Here is a 21,640-nt window from a genome sequence, read left to right as displayed (position 1 = left end):
AGGGAAGGAGGGAAGGAAGGGCCTTCTTACTAGGGCCCTATTGTGGCTGAACCGTGTCTCTCTGTTTAATCACTGTAAACTTCCTCTTCCGAAAATGGGCTAGGAACAACTTCTTGACTTCTCTTCCTTCCTGCCTTAGCAACTTGGAAGCTTATTTTAGTATCTAGTTCCACAAATGTTTGAGTAAAGGTTATCTGTCAAATGATAAATTGTCCAGACCCTGTGCTAGGCTGAAGGTTTTTAAGAAGTGTTTGACTCTCTTGCTTTAAATCTTGGCTAAGGGTGATCTCTCTCCAGGGCCTCACAAGAACCGGATGGGGGTGGCCGAAAGGCAGCAGAAGCTGAGGTCTCAGTATTTCTTTGACTGCACCTGTCCAGCTTGTCACACCGAGGCACACAGGATGGCTACAAGGCCCAGGTGGGAGGCTTTCTGCTGCAACCGCTGCAGAGCGCCCATGCAGGTAATTCTGTCTGCTCTTCTTTTTCTGGAGGTCAGTTACCCAGCCCAAGGGTGAGGAGTGTTGAGGAGGAAGCCAGCAGGGCCTTCTAAGTGCTGAGAGCAGTAACACCATCTCCACTTTAGCCAGTCATCCCCATACACTGGTTACTCCTCCAAAGAAACCACAGAGAAAGCTTTCATTTAGTGATGGAGACTGTTCCAACGCACTCCAGCCTGGGCAACAGAGTGAGACTCAGTCTCAAAAAAAAAAAATTAGCCAGATGTGGTGGTGGGCATCTGTAATCCCAGCTACTAGGGAAGCTAAGGTGGGAGAATCACCGGAACCCGGGAGGCGAAGGTTGCAGTGAGCTGAGATCGCGCCACTGCACTCCAGCCTGGGCAACAGAGTGAAACTCTGTCTCAAAAAAAAAGAAGAACACATGTCACTCTAACAGCAGCCTGGGCAAAGGTGTTACTGTGTCTCATTGACCTGAGAACTATGACTAGAGGAAAATTAGAGGTAGTTTTTCTCCAGCCATCTGGGCCAGAGGAATGAGGGAATGAGCCATGTGTGAGCCACATGCCACGCCTCAGCTGTAGGGCACTGGCCGTGGGACTGAAGGGAGAGGCATCCTCGTGAGAAACTGGGATGCTGTTGCCAGATGAGAAAACAGATACTGGCATTTGAAACACAGCAAACATCTACCTTGGAGGCTTCCCCTCTGCCAGGCGGGACAGTATTCTTCTTAGGGGAATCATGAGTGAAGTGCAGAGCTGGCTGTGTTAGAAAGCTGAATGCGCAAACCCAAGGTCAAATGCAGGACAGTCACACCTAGCACCTTCTTCTGTTACTTTTCTTTCTTTCTTTCTTTCTTTTTGAGATACGGAGTCTTGCTCTGTTGCCAGGCTTGAGTGCAATGGTGCAATCTCCGCTTACTGCAGCCTCCGCCTCCCAGATTCAAGCAATTCTCCTGCCTCAGCCTCTCAAAAGTAGCTGAAATTACAGGTGCATGCTACCACACCCAGCTAATTTTTTGCATTTTCATTAAAGACAGGGTTTCTCCATGTTGGCCAGGCTGGTCTCAAACTCCTGGCCTCAGTGACCCACCCACCTCGGCCTCCCAGAGTGCTGGGATTACAGGCGTGAGCCACCGCGCCCGGCCTTTCTATTGGTTTTCTTGTGACTTTTTCATAACTACTAGAAATGTCTGTCATCTCAAGTCCTAGCCCCAAAAAGACACGAGAGGGGTATAGAAATGAAAAGAAACTGTGGACTAGACCAGTTCTGTTCCAAAAATGAAATCTCAAGTGGCTCAGCGACTGCCTTCCTTAGAATTGCTGCTATCAAACCAAATTCAGTCAGGCTTTGGTCACGAGGTACTATTAGAGGAGGCTCTTTCCCCCATGAGGCGAGAAACTATGGAGCGATCTTCTAATGTAAGCACAGGCAGTGCTGATAACCGACTCCAGCATTGGAATAAAGAGAAAACTGACTTCCCCAGGGAGATGACGTGCTGAGCTGTGGCCACAGAGGCTGTGCAGTATCTGTCCGCAGGGACCACCTAGCCTCGCGCTTACAGGACCTTCGGCAGCAGGTTGGAATGGCTCGGAAGCTTCTCCGCGATGGTAAACTAGGTGAGGCTGGCTCCCTGCTTTGGTCCTCCAGCTCCTTCCCTTTTATTCATTCTGATCCATTTTGGACTCAAAGATACTCAGTACTGATTGAAGAACTGAATGTAATTATCCCCATGCCAGCCACAAGATGGCTATGTAGGCCAGTGAGACCAAACCCTAACCAGCTCTGTTACTGTGGTGCCCTTGAAAAGGGGCCAGATGACTTAGGCTGTTGTTTTCTTATGCATCAGATTGCTAAGTTAAAACACTCCTGCCAAGCAACGGGTGAGCTCTGACATCCGTGAGCTTTGTGCAATTCCAGGAGTTCAGTGTCATTTATGTTAATTCCAGGGCTTAGTGACGTAACTTCCTAGAAGGGTGGGTCTGCCGTCATCAGAGCTCTTCTCTTCTAGAGAGCAGCGGGGCATGAGCCCAACTGATAAGAGTGTCTTGCTTTTTCCAGAAAGACAGTTGCGGAGGTCCCCATTACCCTTGAAAACCCTACCTTAGAGCTTGACATCGTGGTGTGTACTTACCCTGCTTTATGAACGTTGACCTTCAGCTTAGATCTCAGGGTCAGGAGAAACCATGGCCATATGTGGAGGGTAGAGGTGGTCATGTTGGAAAGCTGATGCTGAAAACCCAGGGCAAATGTGGGGAGGCCTCCCCTGGCGCCTTTCTCTACTGACAGAAAAGAGAACAGCAGCTTTATTGGAACAGACATCGGGGGTTGGTCATAACCCAGGGACGCCAAGGGGAATTTCCACATTCAACCCAACCGATTGAGAATTGGAGACCTGGGTTCTCGTTTCTAGGGGTGGGCTTATGTGTATAGTGAGGCGTCTTTCCTCTGAATTGACAGAGCCAGCCATTCAGCAGCTGTCGGGGTGCCAGCGTGATGCCGAGAGCTTCCTGTCGGCAGAGCACGCCGTGCTGGGAGAGATCGAAGATGGCCTGGCCCAGGCCTGTGCTGCCTTAGGTATGGTGCGGCCTCCGTGTTCTGCCTCAGGAACACATCTGCCTTGGGTGCCTCATCGTGTCCCGGTCTTGTCTGCTTGGTTATCCCCCACTCTGTAAACTGAGGCGGTTGTCATGTCATTCACCTTCCTCACCCCCAAAAATGTGCATACACAGTTGACTATGGTTCTTTTCTGGAACAAGATCTTTCTTTTCTCACAGGAGACTGGCAGAAGTCAGCTACCCATCTGCAGAACAGCCTCCGAGTGGTTGAGGCTCGCCATGGGCCGTCCAGTGTTGAAATGGGCCGTGAGCTCTTCAAGCTGGCCCAGATCTTTTTCAATGGGTGAGTCTTCCCCTTTCCCACTTCACAGGCACATACTGTTCTTTTCCTAGGCTTTTCTGAGTATTCCTGTTTTCTATGGTGTTTTTAAAAAGCATGTTGAAACTTGCTTATTTCCTGTTTAGGAGAGATCTTTGCCTTCTGTTTTGCTAACAAACTTAATGCTTTAGAATTTCCTCCTGGGAGATATGGGGGAAGCTTTTGGATCTCAAGTGAGTTTCCCAGAGAGAACTTGGCCAGGCAGTCCCGCCCAGCCTCCAGCGCAGCTTGCTTCCAGCTTCTCTGGTTAATCACAGCCCCTGGCTTTCTCACTCCCAGCATGCTCAGCTGCAGGCTCTCTGCCTTTCCCTACTCTGCATCCTGTTCCTTTTAAAGCATTTGTTTGAACCAGGGCTGATTTTACCCCCAGACAACCTTTGGCACTGCCTGGAGACTTTTTTTTTTTTTTTTTTTTTGAGAAGGGGTCTTGCTCTCTTGCCTAGGCTAGAGTGCAGTGGCACCATCACAACTCACTGCATCCTCAAACTCCCGGGCTCAAGGGATCTCTGGAGACATTTTTGATTGTCATGACTTGAAACAGGGGTGCTACTGGCATCTAGTGGAAAGAGGCCAGAGGTGCTGCTAGACATCCCACTGCACACAGGACCGTGCACCGTACCAGCCCCTGCAAAGAAGGATCCAGCCGCTATCCAGTCAGTAGTGTCAGAGTTGAGAAACCCTGCTTTTAAAAAAAAGAAAGAAAATTGTTTTCAATCCCCTGTTCTAAGCAGAGAAAGCCTACTTTGAGGGTTAAAAGGGAAGAGCAGCACACTGGTCAGCTGAAGCCAAATCCACTTTTGCTACTGAGACCACTTAGGAGTCCCAACTTCAGGATTTCTGGGAGGAACTCTTCCAACCTTGGTAAAGCTGCCCTTGGTGTTCATTAGTATGAGAAAGTGTTTAAAGCTTCAGCCTAAGGTTATGAATGGTAAGTGGGCCTGATACCCAAGACACAGAGACAGTCTATTTTGGTCAGAGTTAGGTCACAGCCTAAAATAAACTACTGTGTAACCTGTGCTAATACCAGCTGAATGCTTTGAGGCCGGGCGTGGTGGCGGTACCTGTAGCCCCAGCTACTCGGGAGGTTGAGGCAGGAGAATTGCTTGAACCTGGGAAGCGGAGGTTACAGTGAGCCAAGATGGCGCCACTGCACTTCAGCCTTGGCGGCAGTTGCGAAACTCTGTCTCAGAAAAACAAAAAGCTTGCCTGTGTCGGGATCCCAGAGTCTATGCTCTGTTTGATAACTGTTTTCTCACACTCTGCTTTGCAGTGTGTTTGTGACAGTGTCTTAACTGTTCTAGAGGGTAAGATCCTTGATGACAGAAGGATCTGCAGGCCAGGCGTGGGATCTTCTGTTCTTCACAGTGTGTGATGGCCCTCGGTTTGCGTTTGCTTCGCTGAGTCAGTGAACTAACTCTACCTGCTCTCACCCCCGGGCTTAGGTTTGCAGTACCCGAAGCACTGAGCACCATACGGAAGGCTGAGGAGGTTCTGTCGCTGCACTGTGGCCCGTGGGACGATGAGATCCAGGAGCTCCAGAAGATGAAATCCTGTTTACTGGACTTAACACCCACCCCTGTAGGGCCTTCAGTGTAGGGTCCCAGGAAGATTTTGACCACAGAAAAGGAGCCCATGGAGCACAAGTTAAAGAGGTTCTGCCGGCCAGGTGCGGGTTCTGCGGGCCGCGTGCAGGTTCTGCCGGCCGGGCGCGGGTTCTGCTGGCCGGGTGCGGGTTCTGCGGGCCAGGTGTGAGGGGTGAGGCGGACTCAGAAAGTGCAGTGAGAGAGACAGCTGTTTTGGTGACTGTTTCTTGAAATAGTTAACTGCCCTCCAGTAAAAACTCCCAATCCCCAGGAAAGACTTAAAGCCAGTGTCTGGAGATTCCAAGTCCTTTAGAAGGGTTTTAGCTGCTCTGCAGGATCTGGATGCTGGCCGGGGTCTTGGCTGGATTCCACCTCACTAAACGCTGATGGTGTGTTTCCCTGGAACATTCCTATGGTTTTAGTGGTAATGAAATGCTGTGCGCCACTCCAGCGGGAACCTCAACTCTTAGCGGTTGTGTTGTAATTGAAAAATAATTAGAAAACAGGAAATCAGTAAGGCTGCTTGCCTCCAGAGACACGGCGTTCCACTTATGCTATCTGGCTCCTCAAATCCTCTTAAAATCGGTGGAGTATAAATTGTGACCAGGGAAGTAACTATGGAGCCATTTTATTGAGCAGTTTCCTCTAGGGATGACAGCTCTAGATTTGTTTTCTGCCGCTTTCCAGTGCTTATTCTCTGCCCTTCATTCTATACTCAAACTTACAGGAAAGACTTTGTAACACATGTGCCTCCTTTCTGAGTTCTATTTGTTAGCAAGCCTGAAGAGAGACTCCTCCTACCAGACCTCTCCAAGCTGGCGAGTAGAATACAGACAGTATGAGAAATGAGAGCTGCAGGGGTTTCCAGAAATGCTGAGGTCATGGATGGTGCTGTTTGTGGTTCAGACTTAAGAGACGGTCGAGACCAGCCTGGCCAATGTGGTGAGACCCCGTTTCTACTAAAAATACAAAAATTGGTGGTTGGCGCCTGCAGTCCCAACTACTCGGGGACCTGAGGCAGGAGAATCGCTTGAACCCGGGAGGCAGAGGTTGCAGTGAGCCAAGATCACGCCATTGCACTGCAGCCTGGCAAAAGAGCAAGACTCCATCTCAAAAAAAAAAAAAAAAAACGAGACGGAAGGTAGAGATGATGGCTCTCTTCCACCAGGATGTGTAGCAATAGCCCAGACTGACCACTGGTGACCAAGTAGTTGAGGTGCGTTAGTGGGAAAGAATGCCAGCTCCGTGCTGCTTTTGAGAGCTTCCAGCCTGACCAGGCCCAAGAAGTGCCCATCAGTTGCCACTGCACTATGATCAGGAAATTAGCCCCGCAGACACCTGCCAGTAGGGTTTGGGAACCTGTCTGAAATACGATTAGCACTCAAACATATGTTGAATGAGGGGCAGGGCAGGCAGAATAGCATTTCTCCCCATCTGGTAACCCTTTGACAAGGGAGTGGTCAGTGGTTTTTTGGTAGAGCTAATTTTTTCAAGAAAAAAGTGTCGTCCCGCAGACAGTCTGGTAGCCCCTCTACTTCAAAGACTGGGCACGCTTCATGCTCCTGGAAAGCCCCGTTGTCCTTTGTAAAAGAGGGATGCCTCCTTACAAAGAACAGGGTTAGAATCTTGACTTCTCAGGTCCATTTTCTGTATCCTTGGAAGCTCTCTTTAAATGATTTGTAAAATAATGATCTCTTTAAGTTACAGATGGCCTCTCATCTGCCCGTGTGTGGTTTCCAGCATGTTTCACTGATTATGGGAGCAGGAAATGCCCTCCCAGGAGGATTACTGGTCCTAGTACAGAAACACCCCAGAGCAGAGAAGTGGTCCCTGCTTTATCCAACACAGATAACTAAAAGTTCTTTTTTTTTTTTTGAGATGGAGTCTTACTCTGTCACCCATGCTGGAGTGCAGTAGCACGATCTCAGCTCACTGCAACCTCTGCCTCCAGGGTTCAAGCAATTCTGCCTCAGCCTCCCGAGTGGCTGGGACTACAGGTGAGTGCCACCATACCCGGCTAATTTTTTTTTTTTTTTTTTGTATTTTTTGTAGAGATGGGCTTTCACCGTGTTAGCCAGAATGATTTTGATCTGACCTCAGGTGATCCGCCCACCTTTGCCTCCCAAAGTGTTGAGATTACAGGCCTGAGGCACCGCCTCCGGCCTAAAAGTTCTTATAAATGGTGACTTTCTGCAAAAAGTTTAGATAAAACCAGGCTAAAAGCACAGGACCAACAAATTCCCAAAGAGCAATTTCTCTTCATATTAAATGTAGCATAGCTCAAAGTAGGAGAAGGAAGGAAGTACCAGGAGTGAAGGATCGAGCTCTTTTATTGTATGCACTGAAAGGTAACAGGGGCAGCCTGCGGGTGGTGTGGAATCTGTCCCTCTGGGGTTTTCTTCTAGGGCACTGGAATACGAAACTGGGGTATTAGGTGCCCCTGGGGTCCAGAATCTTGCCAATGAAGAGAAGGGCCCCGGTGTCTGTGTCCCTCAGTACGAAGATGAAAGGCTGGTTGAGGTGATAGTCCAGGGGGAAGGTGAGGTAGGCAGGCTGTGGCCCTGGGCCGGGGGTGGCCCCTGCCCCGTCCTCATTCCACTCGAAGCCAGCCCGGTGTTCCACTTGAGTAAGCTTGATAGGTTTGCCTGTGACCTTGCTAAAGTCTGGTGAATCAAACAGGGATTGCAGCTCTGTAGAGATTGAAAGAGATTTCCATTAAAACCCTGCCCTGCCCAGCACCCCAACCGAGGGGTCCAGTTGCAAGCAAGCTGGGATGGCACATCACCGTTGACTTTCTGTGAGGCATGAAGAGTGCTGAGCTGGCTGAGGGTTAAGTGACTCGCCCAGGAGCACTTAGCAAGTCAGGGAGAGATTAGAACACAGGCCGGACAGACTTGACTTGAGAGGCAGTGTTCTGAGCTCCTGTTACAGGAGGCGGCTCCTCAGGCTGAGGAAGGAGTCTGATGAGAGAAGGCAGGTCAGCCTTACCCTTCTGGCATTATGAGGATGAAGAAATCATCCATGGCCTGTGTACAAGGCCTCAGAGCCCTTGAGTTCTGCTTAGCAAACTAAAAGGCCTGAAAACCCAACCCCACCCCACCCCACCCACCGAGAGCAAAAGGGGCTTGCAAACGTACTCATCTCCTGCAGGGACTTGGTAACTTCCCCTTCATAACTCAGCTTCAGCTTGGGGACGGTCAGGACCGCTTGGACGGTCTTCAGTTCTCGATCTATGTCATGAATGAACTCAGAGGTGAGGCTCTCTTCTATCAAGGTCAAATTCTGGGTCGCTTTCAGGGGCAGGAAGAAGATGATACTCATGCTTCCGGTCAAGGGCAGCTGGGCAATCTGAGACAAGTGAGAAAGCACATGGGTTAGTCCTTGAGAGCCAGAGTGCGGGGGGACACGGCCGAGAGCTGCCCTCCCTCTCCTGGGGTGGGACCCTGCCTCGTCTTCCCACCAGCCCCTCATCTGTTTAGCAGCCCCCCTCTAGGTTATGGCTTTCTGGCAGTGAGCCCTCTCCTGACGTTTCTTCAAACACTGTGCTGTTGTCTTTCCTCACCTGGGCCTGATACCAACTGAGTATCTGCTGAAAGAATGTCCTCCTGTGGTTCTGAGGAGCTAGAATTGAATTTTCAGGTCTTTATTTTCTCCCAAAGTCCTTCTGCCAACGTTTACTGATCACTCGTTAGGGGGAAGAGTGCTGGACTAAGGGAGAACCCAGGGTGGGAATGCAGAGGTGGCAGGGGGAGGGCCCAGAGGCACCACCCCAGCCACCAAGAGCAAAAGCGTCCTCCGAACAGAGGCTCTTAACCCAAGGTCCATGGAACTGGTGGTGTCAGGGTCCCAAGAGCTCCCTGAGGTCATTCATGGACGTGTGTGTGCACGGCTGGCGGTGTGAGGCCCAACAACTGTGTGTGTATATTCCGCCTGCTGTGTGACTCTGGGGATCTGACAGCCCTGCCTGAAACTCTCCCGGGTTCCCACAGTGCTGTCAGATTCCCAGAGATCGTGTCACAGCTGTGGCCCAAGGAAGTCTAACAGTCACAGACTGAGAGCTAAAAGAAGTCAGGGGCACATGAGAGCCTTAGAATGCCAACTAATGGCCTGGCGCGGCGGCTCACGCCTGTCATCCCAGCACTGTGGGAAGCCAGGGCATGCAGATCACCAGGTCAGGTGTTCGAGATCAGCCTGGCCAACATGGTGAAACCTCGTCTCTACTAAAAATACAAAAATTAGCTGGGCATGGTGGCGCACGCCTGTAATCCTAGATACTTGGAAGGCTGATGCAGAAGAATCGCCTGAACCCGGGAGGCAAGGTTACAGTGAGCTCACATCGCACCTCTGCACTCCGGCCTGGGAGATGGAAGAGTCTGTCTCAAAAAAAAATAAAAAAAAGAATGCCAGCAATTTGGAGTTTGTGATTATTTTTCAGCGTTCGTTTCTCTTGAAATTCTAGAAGTGAAGTCTCAAAAAAAGGAGAACAAATATTTGAGCGCCCAATCTGAGAGCCCATTTCATAGGACGTTCATCCTTACAGCAAACCCTGGAGGCTCAGTGTTGATAACCGTCCCCTACTCCACCTTTTTTTTTTTTTTTAAATAAAGACAGGGTTTCACCATGTTGGTCAGGCTGGTCTTGAGCTCCCGACCTCAGGTGATCCGCCCGCCTTGGCTTCCAAAGTGCTTGGATTATAGGCTTGAGCCACCACACCCGGCCCCCCATCTTAAGAAGAAGAATGGCTCAGAGATCCTATTAACCTGCTCAAAGTCACAAAGCAGGCGGAATATACACAGCTGTCGGGTCTCAAAGGTCATTCTGTTTCCACTACACTGTTCTGCTTCTGTCCCCTCCCCCAACCCACCACCCTCTCTGCCCCCACAGACCTTGCAGCTGAGATCAGAATCCAAGCCATAGCGCAAAATAGCCTTAGGGTCTGACATCATGGGGACCCTCACAGTCCTGTCTTCATCCAAATGGAAATCCTCCAGGGAAGTCTTTCTGGAGTCAAACTTCGTTACCCACTGCCCTGGAATGAAATGAATGAAATATTCTGAGCCCAGGAGACCAGAAAGATAGTGGGACCATGCTGTGTCCCCATAGTAAGTTGTTGAAAATTGCCCGACTAAAGGAACCTTAGCTGTGAGGGGCTCTGACACATCAGGGATCGGCCTATCTCACTGTGTGTGGTTTGGACCCTACAGTTATTTCCGGGACCTTAAGTACCCTTCACAAGCAAACCCAGATGGCAACACGTTGATCTGGTTGATTAGACTCCAGATTGTACATGTTCCGTGATAACCTGCAAGAAAAGTAAACTGGTGGCTTGGCACAGTGGCTCCCTCTTGTCATCCCAGCACTTTGGGAGGCCAAGTTGGGGGAATCAACCTGAGGTCAGGAGTTCGAGACCAGCCTGGCCAACATGGCAAAACCCTGTCTCTACTAAAAATACAAAAATTAGTAGGGCGCTTGTAATCCCAGCTACTTGGGAGACTGAAGCAGAGGTCGCAGTAAGCTGAGATCATACCACTGCACTCTAGCCTGGGCGACAAGAGCGAAACTCCATCTCAAAACGAAAATTAAACTTGTGTATACTCCTACAACAGTGACTCTGGGAGACAGAGTCAAGGAAGGTCTGAGCTGGAAGAGGCCTCTGAGGTCCTCGGGAATGTTCCCTTGTAGCTGAAAACGTTCCGAAGCCAAAGAGGTGGCGTGACTTGCTGACTCTCGGAGCCCCCTGAGGGCCACGATCCTTTAGTTTCCTGTGAACTGCTCTTTCCCTCACTGGAGACCAGTGCTTGAAGCAGGAAGCCACTCGGGATTTTTCTCCAGTCCAGGGGGCCACTCTGGCTGGTGCCTCATAGACGGTTACAAAGCATTTTAACAGGAGTTCCCCAGCCCCTGCCTGATGCCACCCACAAGGCCTTCTCTGAACGGAGCCGGCCCCACACTAGGGCTGTGGAATGATCTCCAGACACATCACCACAGCCTAGAGGGTGTTGCTGACCACCTGCCACGTCTCAGGTACAGCACTAAGGCTGCTGTGAAACTTGGGAACAACACACAAGGTGTCTGTGAAGTTGGCGTATTATCCTCACATTAAAGGTGAGAACATAGGCCCGGAATGTGTGCAGAGTTCTACAGTTAGCACAGGCAGAGCTGGGATTTAAACCTTGTCTGATTTGGCCGGGCGCGGTGGCTCATGCCTGTAGTCCAGCACTTTGGGAGGCTGAGGCAAGTGGATCACCCGAGGTCAGGAGTTCTAGACCAGCCTGGCCAACATGGCAAAACCTTGTCTCTACTGAAAGTACAAAAATCAGTCAGGTGTGGTGGCACGCACCTGTAATCCCAGCTACTCAGGAGACTGAGGCAGGAGAATCGCTTGAACCTGGAAGGCGGAGGTTGCAGTGAGTCAAGATTGCACCACTGCACTCCAGCCTTGGCGACAGTGAGACTCCATCTCAAAAGAAATAAATAAATCTTGTCTGATTCAAAAGCCAGAAATCTCATTCAGTGCCCAGACCGAGACAGGCCCAGTGTTCATTCTCTTTCCCTCTGCCTCTCCTGTCTCCGCAAGTCTCTGACACTCTGTAGACATTCATGCTTTCCCTTGGATTTTCTGACAAGCAGATACGCTCCAGGTGAGTTCAGTTTCCAGATCCTCCCACAGCTGTGTCCCTGTGTCCATGTTAGGCCAGGTCTTTGCCACCTCCCGTTTCCAAGCCCCCTCTGATGCCTGCCCTCCACCCCTGGTCTAAGAAGTGGAAAGCTGGACATGGTAATCCCAGCATTTTGGGAGGCCAAGGTGGGAGGCCAAGGTGGGAGCCCAGGAGTTTGAAACCAGCCTGGGCATCATAGCAACACCTGTCTCGATTTAAAATAAATTGAAAAGGGCCAGGTGCGGTGGCTCACACCTGTAATCCCAGCACTTTAAAAGGCTGAAGTGGGAGGATCACTTGAGCCCAGGAGTTCAAGACCAACCTGGGCATCATAGCAACACCTTGTCTCTTACTTTAAAAGTAAATTTAAAAGGTCTGGGTGTGGTGGCTCATACCTGTAATTTCAGCATGTTGGAAGGCCAAGGCAGGTGGATCACCTGAACTCAGGAGTTCAAGACCAGCCTGGGCAACATGGTGAAACCCCCTCTCTACTAAAATACAAAAAATTAGTGGTGGTGGGCACCTGTAATCCCAGCTACTCGGGAGGCTCAGGCACAAGCATTGCTTGAACCCAGGAGGCAGAGGTTGCAGTGAGCTGAGATCGTGCCACTGCATTCCAGCTTGGGCAACAGAGTGAGTGAAGCTCCATCTCAAAAAGAACTAAAGTACAATACCATAAATGAGAAAGCAGTGGAGAAGCCCTCACCCTTGAAGTGTGCTACGCCGAGGAGGAGGATGCTGACATCACTGGGCATCTCCTTCGTGGACCTGGCGAGCTTCCCTTTCATCTGCGCCTGTACCCAGTTGTTGACCTCCTGAAGGTCCAAGCGAGGGTTGCCCGTCAGGACTCTGGGCCTGGTCCCATACGACTTTTCCAGGGGTGCGACAAAGCTGGATCTGATGCGCAGCTCTGAGAAGAGGCAGAGCAGAGGTGAGCGAGCCATCTTTCAGAGCCTGCAGGTTCAGGTTTATCGCTCGACAGGCCCTGACTTCCCAGCCAGCGTCTCTCTGTGACTTGCTGGCACTTCTGCTGGCATCCCCAGGCAATGGGCAGGGCGCGGCAGGTCCCCCACCGTGCGTCACACCTCCGCCTCCCACCACCTCCTGCAGCCCACTTCCTCTTTGGCTCGCGGGCCCTTCCTCCCCCCATGCCAGGCCTGGCCTGAGCCTTCATGGCCTGTGTGTAGAAACGAACCCCCGGCCTGGAGCATAGAGCCCACATCCGTCAGGCAGCTCAGGCTGGAAAGGCAACTCACTCTTCTCAAAGATGATCCGGGAGGCACTCCTGAGGTTCTTCTGGGGAGCAGTGATAGTGTCAAGCAGCTCCTTATAGGTGCCATGGATGTCTGGGCTGCTGATGAGGTCGTAGTAGAGAGCCCGGTGAATGATGGATTCCGTTCGCTGCTCCGCTCCTGCAGGAGACAAGGATGTGGACCTTGATAACTGCACATGAGGGCCCAAGTCAAGCCCCTCACAGAACACAGATACTATACTCATTCCTTTTGTCTGCTGAGGGCCCAGGCAGACTGATCTTAGAGAAAATCTAGGTGGACAAGGAATTTTCCTCCTTAGAGATTTCCCTGAAGTAGGTCAAAGGCATCAGGCCTAGAGGTGGGAGTGAGGGCACCAGTTCCTGTACTCCTCCCATCACAGCCCTTAAGACCATTCTGGCCAGGCGCGGTGGCTCACGCCTGTCATCGCAGCACTTTGGGAGGCCGAGACGGGCAGATCATGAGGTCAGGAGATTGAGACCATCCTGGCTAACATGGTGAAACCCCATCTCTACTAAAAATACAAAAAAAAAAAAAAAATTAGCCAGGTATAACGGTGCGTGCCTGTAGTCCCAGCTACTCGGGAGGCTGAGGCAGGAGAATCACTTGAACTTGGGAGGCAGAGGTTGCAGTGAGCCAAGATTGCACCATTGTACTCCAGCCTGGGTGACAGTGAGACTCCGTATCAAAAAAAAAAAAAAAAAAAAATGACTAGGCCAGGCACGGTGGCTCACGCCTGTAATCCCAGCACTTTGAGAGGCCTAGGTGGCCAGATTACAAGGTCAGGAGTTTGAAAACAGCCTGGCCAACATGGTAAAACCCTGTCTCTACTAAAAATACAAAAATTAGCTGGGCATAGTGGCGGGTGCTGATAATCCCAGCTACTCCAGAGGCTGAGGCAGGAGAATCACTTGAACCCGGGCGGCAGAGGTTGCAGTGAACCAAGATCACGCCATGGCACTCCAGCCTGGGCAACAAGAGCAAAGCTCCATCCTGGGGGGTGGGGGAGGATGACTATTCTGTAGTTACCTGGAATTAGTTTCCCCTATGAACCCAGCTGTGTCCTCAGTGAGGGCAAGCCCACGCCTGCTTGTGGGCAGTTACGTCTCCAGAACCTAGGCTACTGGCTGGCACAGGCTCCTTTAAGAAATGCTAGAATGAGCCTTGACGTCACCACATCAAGCAGCCCCTGCCAGTTGCGGTGGCTCACGCCTGTAATCCCAGCACTGTGGGAGGCCGAGGTGGGTGGATCACGAGGTCAGGAGATCAAGACCAGCCTGGTGAAACCCCGTCTCTACTAAAAATACAAAGATTAGCCAGGCATGGTGGCTCACACCTGTAATCCCAGCTACTTGGGAGGCTGAGGCAAGAGAATTGCTTGAACCCGGGAGGCAGAGGTTGCAGTGAGCCGAGATTGCGCCATTGCACTCCAGCCTGGGTAACGAACGAAACGCTGTCTCAAAAAAAAAAAAAAAAAAAAAGTGGCCCCTGAGGCCAAGCACCATGTCAGTGGCACCCAGCCCCTTCCGGGGAGCCGGGGAATTGTGCGTGCACAGCCCTGAGCTCCTGCTTGCACGGCCGGGACCCCCCAAGCTAACCCCCTAGTGCTACTTCACCTCTCCCTGAGCAGAAATGTCAATGAACTCAGCCACATTTACGCAGAGGCCACAGGCGGCCTCTCCATAACTGGGGCTTCCTGCATCGGAGCACTCACCCAGAGAGAGGGCGGAGAGTGCAGTGGCCACGCTGAGTGGAGACAGGAGCACATTGGCCGTGGGGCTCATGCTGGATTGCACCCGGTACAAGTCATAGCCAAAGTTGGAGACCGCCGCTGCCAGCTTGTTCACAGGGACCTTGAAGAAGGGATCCTCCTCTTCCACCGGCACCCCTGTGCTGTCGGGGTCTGGGGAGCCCTGGCAGAAGACGGGAAGTCTTGGGTTTGAGGACAAGGACATGTGGAGATGAACAGTGAATGACAGCCTCCTTGTGGCTTTCTGTAGGGTGGTGGGTCTGGCCCCTTGGACTGTCCTTCCTAATTTTTCTGTGTTGGCCTAATACTGGAATGACTGTACTCTCTGATTGTGCATGAGCTCTCTGCGGGGCAAGGGAGCCGAGAAGAGAGATTGGCTGGCCCGGTTCTTTGTCTTTTTTTTTTTTTTTTTGAGATGGAGTCTTACTCTGTGGCCCAGGCTGGAGTGCCATGGCATGATCTCGGCTCACTGCAACCTCCGCCTCCAGGTTCAAGCGATTCTCCTGCCTCAGCCTCAAGTGACTGGGATTACAGGCGTGAGCCACTGTGCCTGGCCTGATGGCCAGATTTAAACACTTGTGACCTGTAAGCCACAAACCTATGACACACTTTTTAAAAACTGGCAGCCAAGTGACTCACACCTATAATCCCAACACTTTGGGAGGCTGAGGAAGGCAGATCACAAGGTCAGGAGTTCAAGACCAGCCTGGGCAAAACAGTGAAACCCCATCTCTGCTAAAATACAAATAATTAGCCAGACATGGCAGTGTGTGCCTGTAGTCCCAGCTATTTGGGAGGTGGAGGTTGCAGTGAACCAAGATTGCGCCACTGCACTCCAGCCTGGGCAACAGAGTGAGACTCTGTCTCAAAAAAATAACTGGGAGTGTTGGCACACGCCTGTGGTCCCAGCCTCTTGAGTGGCTGAGGCACAAGTATCGCTTGAACCTGGGAGGCAGAGGTTGCAGTGAGCTGACATCGTGCCACTGTACTCCAGCCTGGGTGACAGACTGAGACCCTGTCTCAAAAAGTAGATAATAGGCCAGGCGCGGTGGCTCATGCCTGTAATCTCAGCGCTTTGGGAGGCCAAGGTGGGCAGATCACCTGAGATCAGGAGTTCAAGACCAGCCTGACAAACATGGAGAAACTCCGTCTCTACTAAAAATACAAAAGTAGCTGGGCGTGGTGGTAGATGCCTGTAATCCCAGCTACTCGGGAAGCTGAGGCAGGAGAATCGCTTGAATCAGGGAGAGGTTAAGGTGAGCTGAGATCACGCCATTGCACTCCAGCCTGGGTAACAAGAGCGAAACTCTGTCTCAAAAAAAAAAAAAAAAAAAAAAAAAACAGTTTAAAAAAAGAACTGAGTTTCTCTTTTTGAGACAGGGTCTGGCTCTGTCACCCAGACTGGACTACAGTGGCACAATCATGGCTCACTGCAGTCTCTCTTTTTTTTTTAAAGACAGAGTCTGGCGATGGTGTGATCTCGGCTCACCACAACCTCCACCACCCTGGTTTAAGCGATTCTCCTGCCTCAGCCTCCCGAGTAGCTGGGATTACAGGCACATGCCACCACGCCCAGCTAATTTTTTGTATTTTTAGTAGAGACGGGGTTTCACCAAGTTGGCCAGGCTGGTCTTGATCTCCTGACCTCATGATCCACCCGCCTTGGCCTCCCAAAGTGCTGGGATTACAGGCATGAGCCACCGCGCCCGGTCAAAAAAAGATCTTGACTGAAGGGGGCAGCCCTGGGCTTGTTAAAGTGCTTTGGATTTTCACTTTTTTGGGATCTTACTCTTGTCTCCACTCCGTCCCATTTTCTTTGTTTTGCTGCTGGAGAAACTCCGGCCCTGGAGAAGTAAAGGCCAACCCTGGCCTGGAACCCGGGACTCGGTTCCCTGTCCTGTCACCGTGCTGCCTGCCGAGGAGGGGCCAGGAATGCTGAGCACGCCCTTCCCACCCACCTACTGACCTCCTCCGGGCGGCCTGAGGGGTTCTGGCAGCTGCTGTGCCCGAGGAGGGCTCCAATCCAGAGGAGAAGCACCAGGGCCTGCATCCTGGGGCCTGCAGGAAAAGCTCGAGGCAGCAGCCTGGCTCTAACCCACTGCACTGGCCCTTCCTGGCCACTCCAGGCAGGGCACAGGCGATGGGCAGGAGGAGGCACTTTCCCCTGCCACACCCCCCACCTGGAAGTGGACCCCCCCAGCAAGGTTCTCCCGCCCTCCCCCCCCACCTCAGGGCCTACAGTCACCCCACAAATTTGGGCTTTCGTCACACTGTCTGCATCAGGGGACCCTCCTTTGAACCTAAAGCTTTTATTTATTTTTGAGATGGAGTCTTGCTCCATTGCCCAGGCTGGAGTGCAGTGGAGTGATCTCAGCTCACTGCAACCTCCGCCTCTTGGGGTCAAGCAATTCTCCCGCCTCAGCCTCTCGAGTAGCTGGGATTACGGGCATGTGCCACGATGCCTGGCTAATTTTTCATACTTTAGTAGTGATAGGGTTTCACCGTATTGCCCAGTCTGGTCTCAAACTCCTGACTGCAGGCAATCTGCCCACCTCAGCCTCCCAAAGTGCTGGGATTACAATTGTGAGCCACCGCACCCAGCCTCTAAACCAAAAGCTTTTAAAGATCCAGAGCAGGCCGGTTGCAGTGGCTCATGCCTGTAATCCCAGCACTTTGGGAGGCCAAGGCCAGTGGATCACAAGGTCAGGAGTTCAAGACCAGCCTGACCAACATGGTGAAACCCCATCTCTACTAAATATACAAAATTAGCCAAGCGTGGTGGCGCGCACCTGTAATCCCAGCTACTTGGGAGGCCGAGGCAGGAGAATCAAATGAACCCATGAGGCAGAGATTGCAGTGAGCCAAGATGGTACCACTGCACTCCAGCTTGGGCGACAGAGTGAGACTCTGTCTCAAAAAAAAAAAAAAAAAAGATCCAGAGCAGTGGGGCCCCACCCCAGCAGGGCTGCTCTGCGTGGAGTGTGGCCGAGCACAAATGTGTACCAAGGCTTGGCCCTGGAGGCAGCCAACCCACTCCGGTGATCAGACTTGGGGCAGCCACTCCCAGGAGAAAGGAGCAGAACCCAAGTCTCCTCCATGGAATCACAGGACACCAAGGATGGAGGCATCTAGTCCGGCACCTGCTAGCCCTCCACACTCTCAGACTGCCTTTGGAATTCTCTGGCCTGGAACCCGTGGCCTCACAGGAAGCTCATTCTCTTCTCTGACAGTTCCCTGTCCTAGCACTTTGGGAGGCCGAGGCGGGTGTGTCACAAGGTCAGGAGTTCTAGACCAGCCTGGTCAAGATGTTGAAACCCCATCTGTACTAAAAATACAAAAATTAGCTGGGCACGGTGGCACGCACCTGTAATCCCAGCTACTCAGGAGGCTGAGGCAGGAGAATCTCTTGAACCTGGGAGGCAGAGGTTGCAGTGAGCTGAGATCACACCGTTGCACTCCAGCCTGGGTGACAGAGTGAGACTCCGTCTCAAAAAAAAAAAAAAAAAAAAGCTCTTCCTCCCAAGGTTAGGAATGCAGGGCCTAGGGTCCGAGAGCCTGGGTGCACATTTCAATTCTATGTCCTTTTTTTTTTTTTTTTTTTTTTTTTGAGACAAGGTCTTGCTCTGGTGCCCAGGCTGGAATGCAGTGGCTATTCACAGGCACAGCCATAGCACACCACAACCTGGAGCTCCCACCCCACGTGATCCTCCTGCCTCAGCCTCCTGAGTAGCTGGGACTGCAGGCATGTGCCACTGCACACCGTCTCAGTTCTGTGTCTTAGTAGCTCTCTAAATCACCATTTTTTCTCTCATTAAATGGTAATAAAATAACCTACCGTTAAAATAACTGCTGGGAACAGTGGCTCATGCCTGTAATCCCAGCACTTTGGGAGGCTGAGGAGGGCAGATCACCTGAGGTCAGGAGTTCAAGACCAGCCTGGCCAACATGGTGAAAGCAAGCCCATCTCTACTGAAAATAAAAAAATTAGCTGTGTGTGATGGTGCGCGCCTGTAATCCCAGCTATTCAGGAGACTGAGGCAGTAGAATCACTTGAACCTAGAAGGCAGAGGTTGAAGTGAGCTGAGATCATGTCACTGCACTCCAGCCTGGTGACAGAGTGAGACTCCATCTCGAAAAAAAATGTACGATGTGAACGACCTTGTGTCTCCTGCCCTCGCCTCCCATGCAGCACGCATGGCCCTTCATTATCCGTTTATACACACCGACATCCGCCCACGCGGCACACAGACTTTTTGACTTCCCAGAACAAATCGGATCAGAAAATTGGGGAAGACACTGTGTGACTCTTGGCTCTAGTCCTTAAAATTAAATCTGATAATCCACTGGACAACATCGCAGGGCATGAAGAAAATTGCCTTTGAGTTTGCTGAGCTTCAGCCTGGCTTGCTTTCTAAACCCGACCTCGAGCCGCGTCTCCGGCGGGAGTTCCGCAGACCCCGTGTTCCCAGCCAGCTGCTCTTGCACGAGCTGTGCCGACATGCAGGGAGAAAGCTTTCTGCCTCGCAAGGTAGAGGCCCTGCCACCACCCAGGCCTACAGCTGGCCCCATCCAGCTGGCAGGAGCCCCCCCGCCCCCCGCCGAGCCTCGGCAGACGGCTTTATTGGAGACCAAAACTGCGGTGAGGCGCACAGGAGGCAAGACCAGAGGAAATGCTGTTCGCTCTAGTTCCTCTGGCCGAACTAAGCAATCAAGGGAGAAGACAGGCTCGTTGGCAGTTGTTTTGTTTTTGAGACGAAATCTCGCTCTTGTCACCCAGGCTGGAGTGCAGTGGCGCGATCTCGGCTCACTGCAACCATTGCCTCCTGGGTTCAAGCGATTCTCCTGCCTCAGCCTCCTGAGTAGCTGGGATTACAGGTGCACGCCACCACACCTGGCTAATTTTTGTGTTTTAGTAGAGACAGGGTTTCACCATGTCGGCCAGGCTGGTCTCAAACTCATGACCTCAGGTGATCTGCCCGCTTTGGCCTCCCAAAGTGCTGGGATGACAGGCGTGAGCCACAGTGCCCATCCATTATCCTGGCATAGTATTCAAGGATACTAAAGTGACAAGTGGACTTGAAGGTGGGACTTTAGTCTTAGTCCCTACAGTCTAAGCCCAAACCCCAGATCAGGGGACAGATCATCGTCACAATGTGTGTAGGCTGAGGTGAAGTGAGGGAACCTGGCAGGGAAGGGACATGGGTGCAAAGGTGGCCCGGAGCTCGACACGGGGGCCCAGAGTGTGAATGGCAGGCCCCATCCTCTACCTGAAGCCGTCTGGATAAGGGACAAGGAGAGGCGACCCTCTGCCTCTCACCCCCTACAATATGGTGAGAGGCAGAGGGTCGGGTCTGCATGGGGGGCCTCAGCACACTCGCAATACACTGTCCACGGTGGCCGTTCACGGCTGAGCAGGCGACTTGGCTGGCTGCGGCCACAGGCAATGATGCCACCCTGTCCAAAGGGCACTATCCAAGCCCGACTCCTGTCCTCGCCAGCGGGGGAGGGCTCAGGGAGAGGCAGGTCCCCCGCTGCTTCGCCAAGGTCAGGCCTTATTCTCTGACAATTGCCCAAATCAAGAAACACAGAAACTGGGATTTTTGTGACCTTGCCTCCAAGTTAGGCGGATAACAGGCAGACAAACTCAAGCCAAGACATGTGTTTCAGATTAAACCCAGATCCCAGACAAACTCCTCCACCCCCACCTCCTCCTTCCCAGAACCACACAGCCCTCATGCCACATGGCAGCGGGCCTGGTAGATGGTGCAGGGAGGGCACCTCCCCCTTTCCCTGGCTCTCTGGGGGGATTCTGAGGGGTCCCCTCTGGCCTACCACCTGGTGACCGGCTGCAAACAATGTTTCCTGCAGTCTCAGAACCTGAACGCATCCATCCAGGGCCCCATGGAGTTGCACCTCCCGCACCCCAGAAGAACCAGCCCCCAGAACAGGACTCCCCTCCCCCAATCCCACTGAACCTGGGGGCTCACGCCGGGTGGAGGGCCTCAGCCGAGCAGTGGTGGTCTTTCTGGGAAACCCGCAGCTTTTCTTTTTGGCTTAGACCACCCCTCCCGGGGGCTTGCCGCAGGAAGCAGAAAGGGTGCCCCAGTACTGCCCTTCCCTCCAGCACCCGAGGCCGGATCCCCCGCCCTGCACACCTCCATAGTGGCACTGTTTGCCAGAGGCCACAAACTCATCGTCTCCCAGCCTTTACTCACAGCTCATTTGGCCAAGGAGGGTGGTGGGGGCCGGCCAGAAGGACCCAGCTGTCCTGCATCCCAGCCCATAGGCAGGGCGCCGAGGCCAGCTGCTGGGTGGTGCTGGGAAGTTGCCTTTGCTGTCAGCACCCGTTGATTTTGAGAAGGCAGCAGGGAGCCCAGAGAGCAGAGACCAGGGCTGGGCAGCAGTGGGGGGCGCCTTCCTGACTGCCTTTGCTGGAAGCAGCTGCCCGAGAGCCCCCTTCCCTCGTGGCTCCAGCCCCTCTGGGTATGGCTCAGACCTGACCCCCCACAGCTTAGCTCCCCTTTCTTCCCATGACCACCCCCTCCCCTGTTTCCCACTCACTTAATTCAAAAGTCCTTCCAGCCTCTTCTGTAGGTGCAGTGGGATTTGGGGCTCACTGGGTCCCGGCCTTCTGCCTTACCCCCAACTCCCTCTGCCCTCGCTCATCCACTCACGCCCGTGCCCAGAATGCAAGGGCTGCCGTCTCCCTTGCACCCCTCTTTTCTGCTCCCTGGGATGCCCCCACCTCTCCCGTGTCCCCCCAGCCTCTCCCGTCTACCCCAGCATCGGAGCAGCCAGGGAGCGACTTTACCTGCGGACGCTGCAACTCCACTCCCAGCCCTGTCCCTCTGAGCCTGCACGCGGAGGGGCTGCAGCCAGCGCGAGAGCTTTTTTGCTGCTTTCTAATCCAGCGTCCAGCAGGCTTCAGATTACAGCTACTCCTTTCTTAAAGTGACCTGCACTCAGTTTAGATTCTGTGATTGCA

The 21,640-nt window shown here is 52.5% G+C and overlaps 2 protein-coding genes across 7 annotated transcripts in view; one reads left to right on the top strand and one right to left on the bottom strand.

The window, feature by feature from the left end:
- The window catches only part of SMYD4 (SET and MYND domain containing 4), a 45,851-nt gene extending 38,214 nt beyond the window's left edge, over nucleotides 1–7,637 (top strand). For 2 of the 3 annotated variants that reach the window (XM_064378104.1, XM_064378103.1), the window contains 5 exons: nucleotides 298–461; nucleotides 1,942–2,338; nucleotides 2,916–3,032; nucleotides 3,233–3,356; nucleotides 4,835–7,637. In XM_064378104.1, coding sequence (XP_064234174.1) covers nucleotides 298–461; nucleotides 1,942–2,338; nucleotides 2,916–3,032; nucleotides 3,233–3,356; nucleotides 4,835–4,988 — 956 coding nt within the window. In that variant the 3' untranslated portion in view covers nucleotides 4,989–7,637. The remainder of the gene's footprint in view (nucleotides 1–297; nucleotides 462–1,941; nucleotides 2,339–2,915; nucleotides 3,033–3,232; nucleotides 3,357–4,834) is intronic. The other variant, XM_064378105.1, reaches the window with a different exon arrangement.
- SERPINF1 (serpin family F member 1) lies at nucleotides 7,288–21,575 on the bottom strand. 4 transcript variants are annotated; one of them, XM_064378108.1, is made up of 8 exons: nucleotides 21,467–21,575; nucleotides 16,622–16,713; nucleotides 14,620–14,818; nucleotides 12,891–13,046; nucleotides 12,341–12,544; nucleotides 9,862–10,004; nucleotides 8,113–8,323; nucleotides 7,288–7,665 (listed from the first exon to the last, which is right to left on the bottom strand). In XM_064378108.1, the coding sequence occupies exons 2-8, from the start codon at nucleotides 16,703–16,705 to the stop codon at nucleotides 7,406–7,408; spliced, it is 1,257 nt and encodes a 418-aa protein (XP_064234178.1). In that variant the 5' UTR covers nucleotides 16,706–16,713; nucleotides 21,467–21,575; the 3' UTR covers nucleotides 7,288–7,405. The 4 variants fall into 4 exon arrangements, with proteins under 4 accessions (XP_064234178.1, XP_064234177.1, XP_064234179.1 ...); XM_064378107.1 differs by lacking the exon at nucleotides 21,467–21,575 and adding an exon at nucleotides 20,871–21,003; XM_064378109.1 differs by lacking the exon at nucleotides 21,467–21,575 and adding an exon at nucleotides 18,020–18,041.
- Nucleotides 21,576–21,640: the final 65 nt, after the last annotated feature.

The sequence above is a fragment of the Aotus nancymaae genome, unplaced genomic scaffold, assembly GCF_030222135.1.
Source record: "Aotus nancymaae isolate 86718 unplaced genomic scaffold, 86718_ANA_hifiasm-v0.15.2.pri h1tg000018l, whole genome shotgun sequence".
Lineage (NCBI taxonomy): Eukaryota > Metazoa > Chordata > Mammalia > Primates > Aotidae > Aotus > Aotus nancymaae.
Note: the sequence above shows the minus strand (reverse complement) of the source record. Positions and strands in the feature narration are given on the sequence as shown.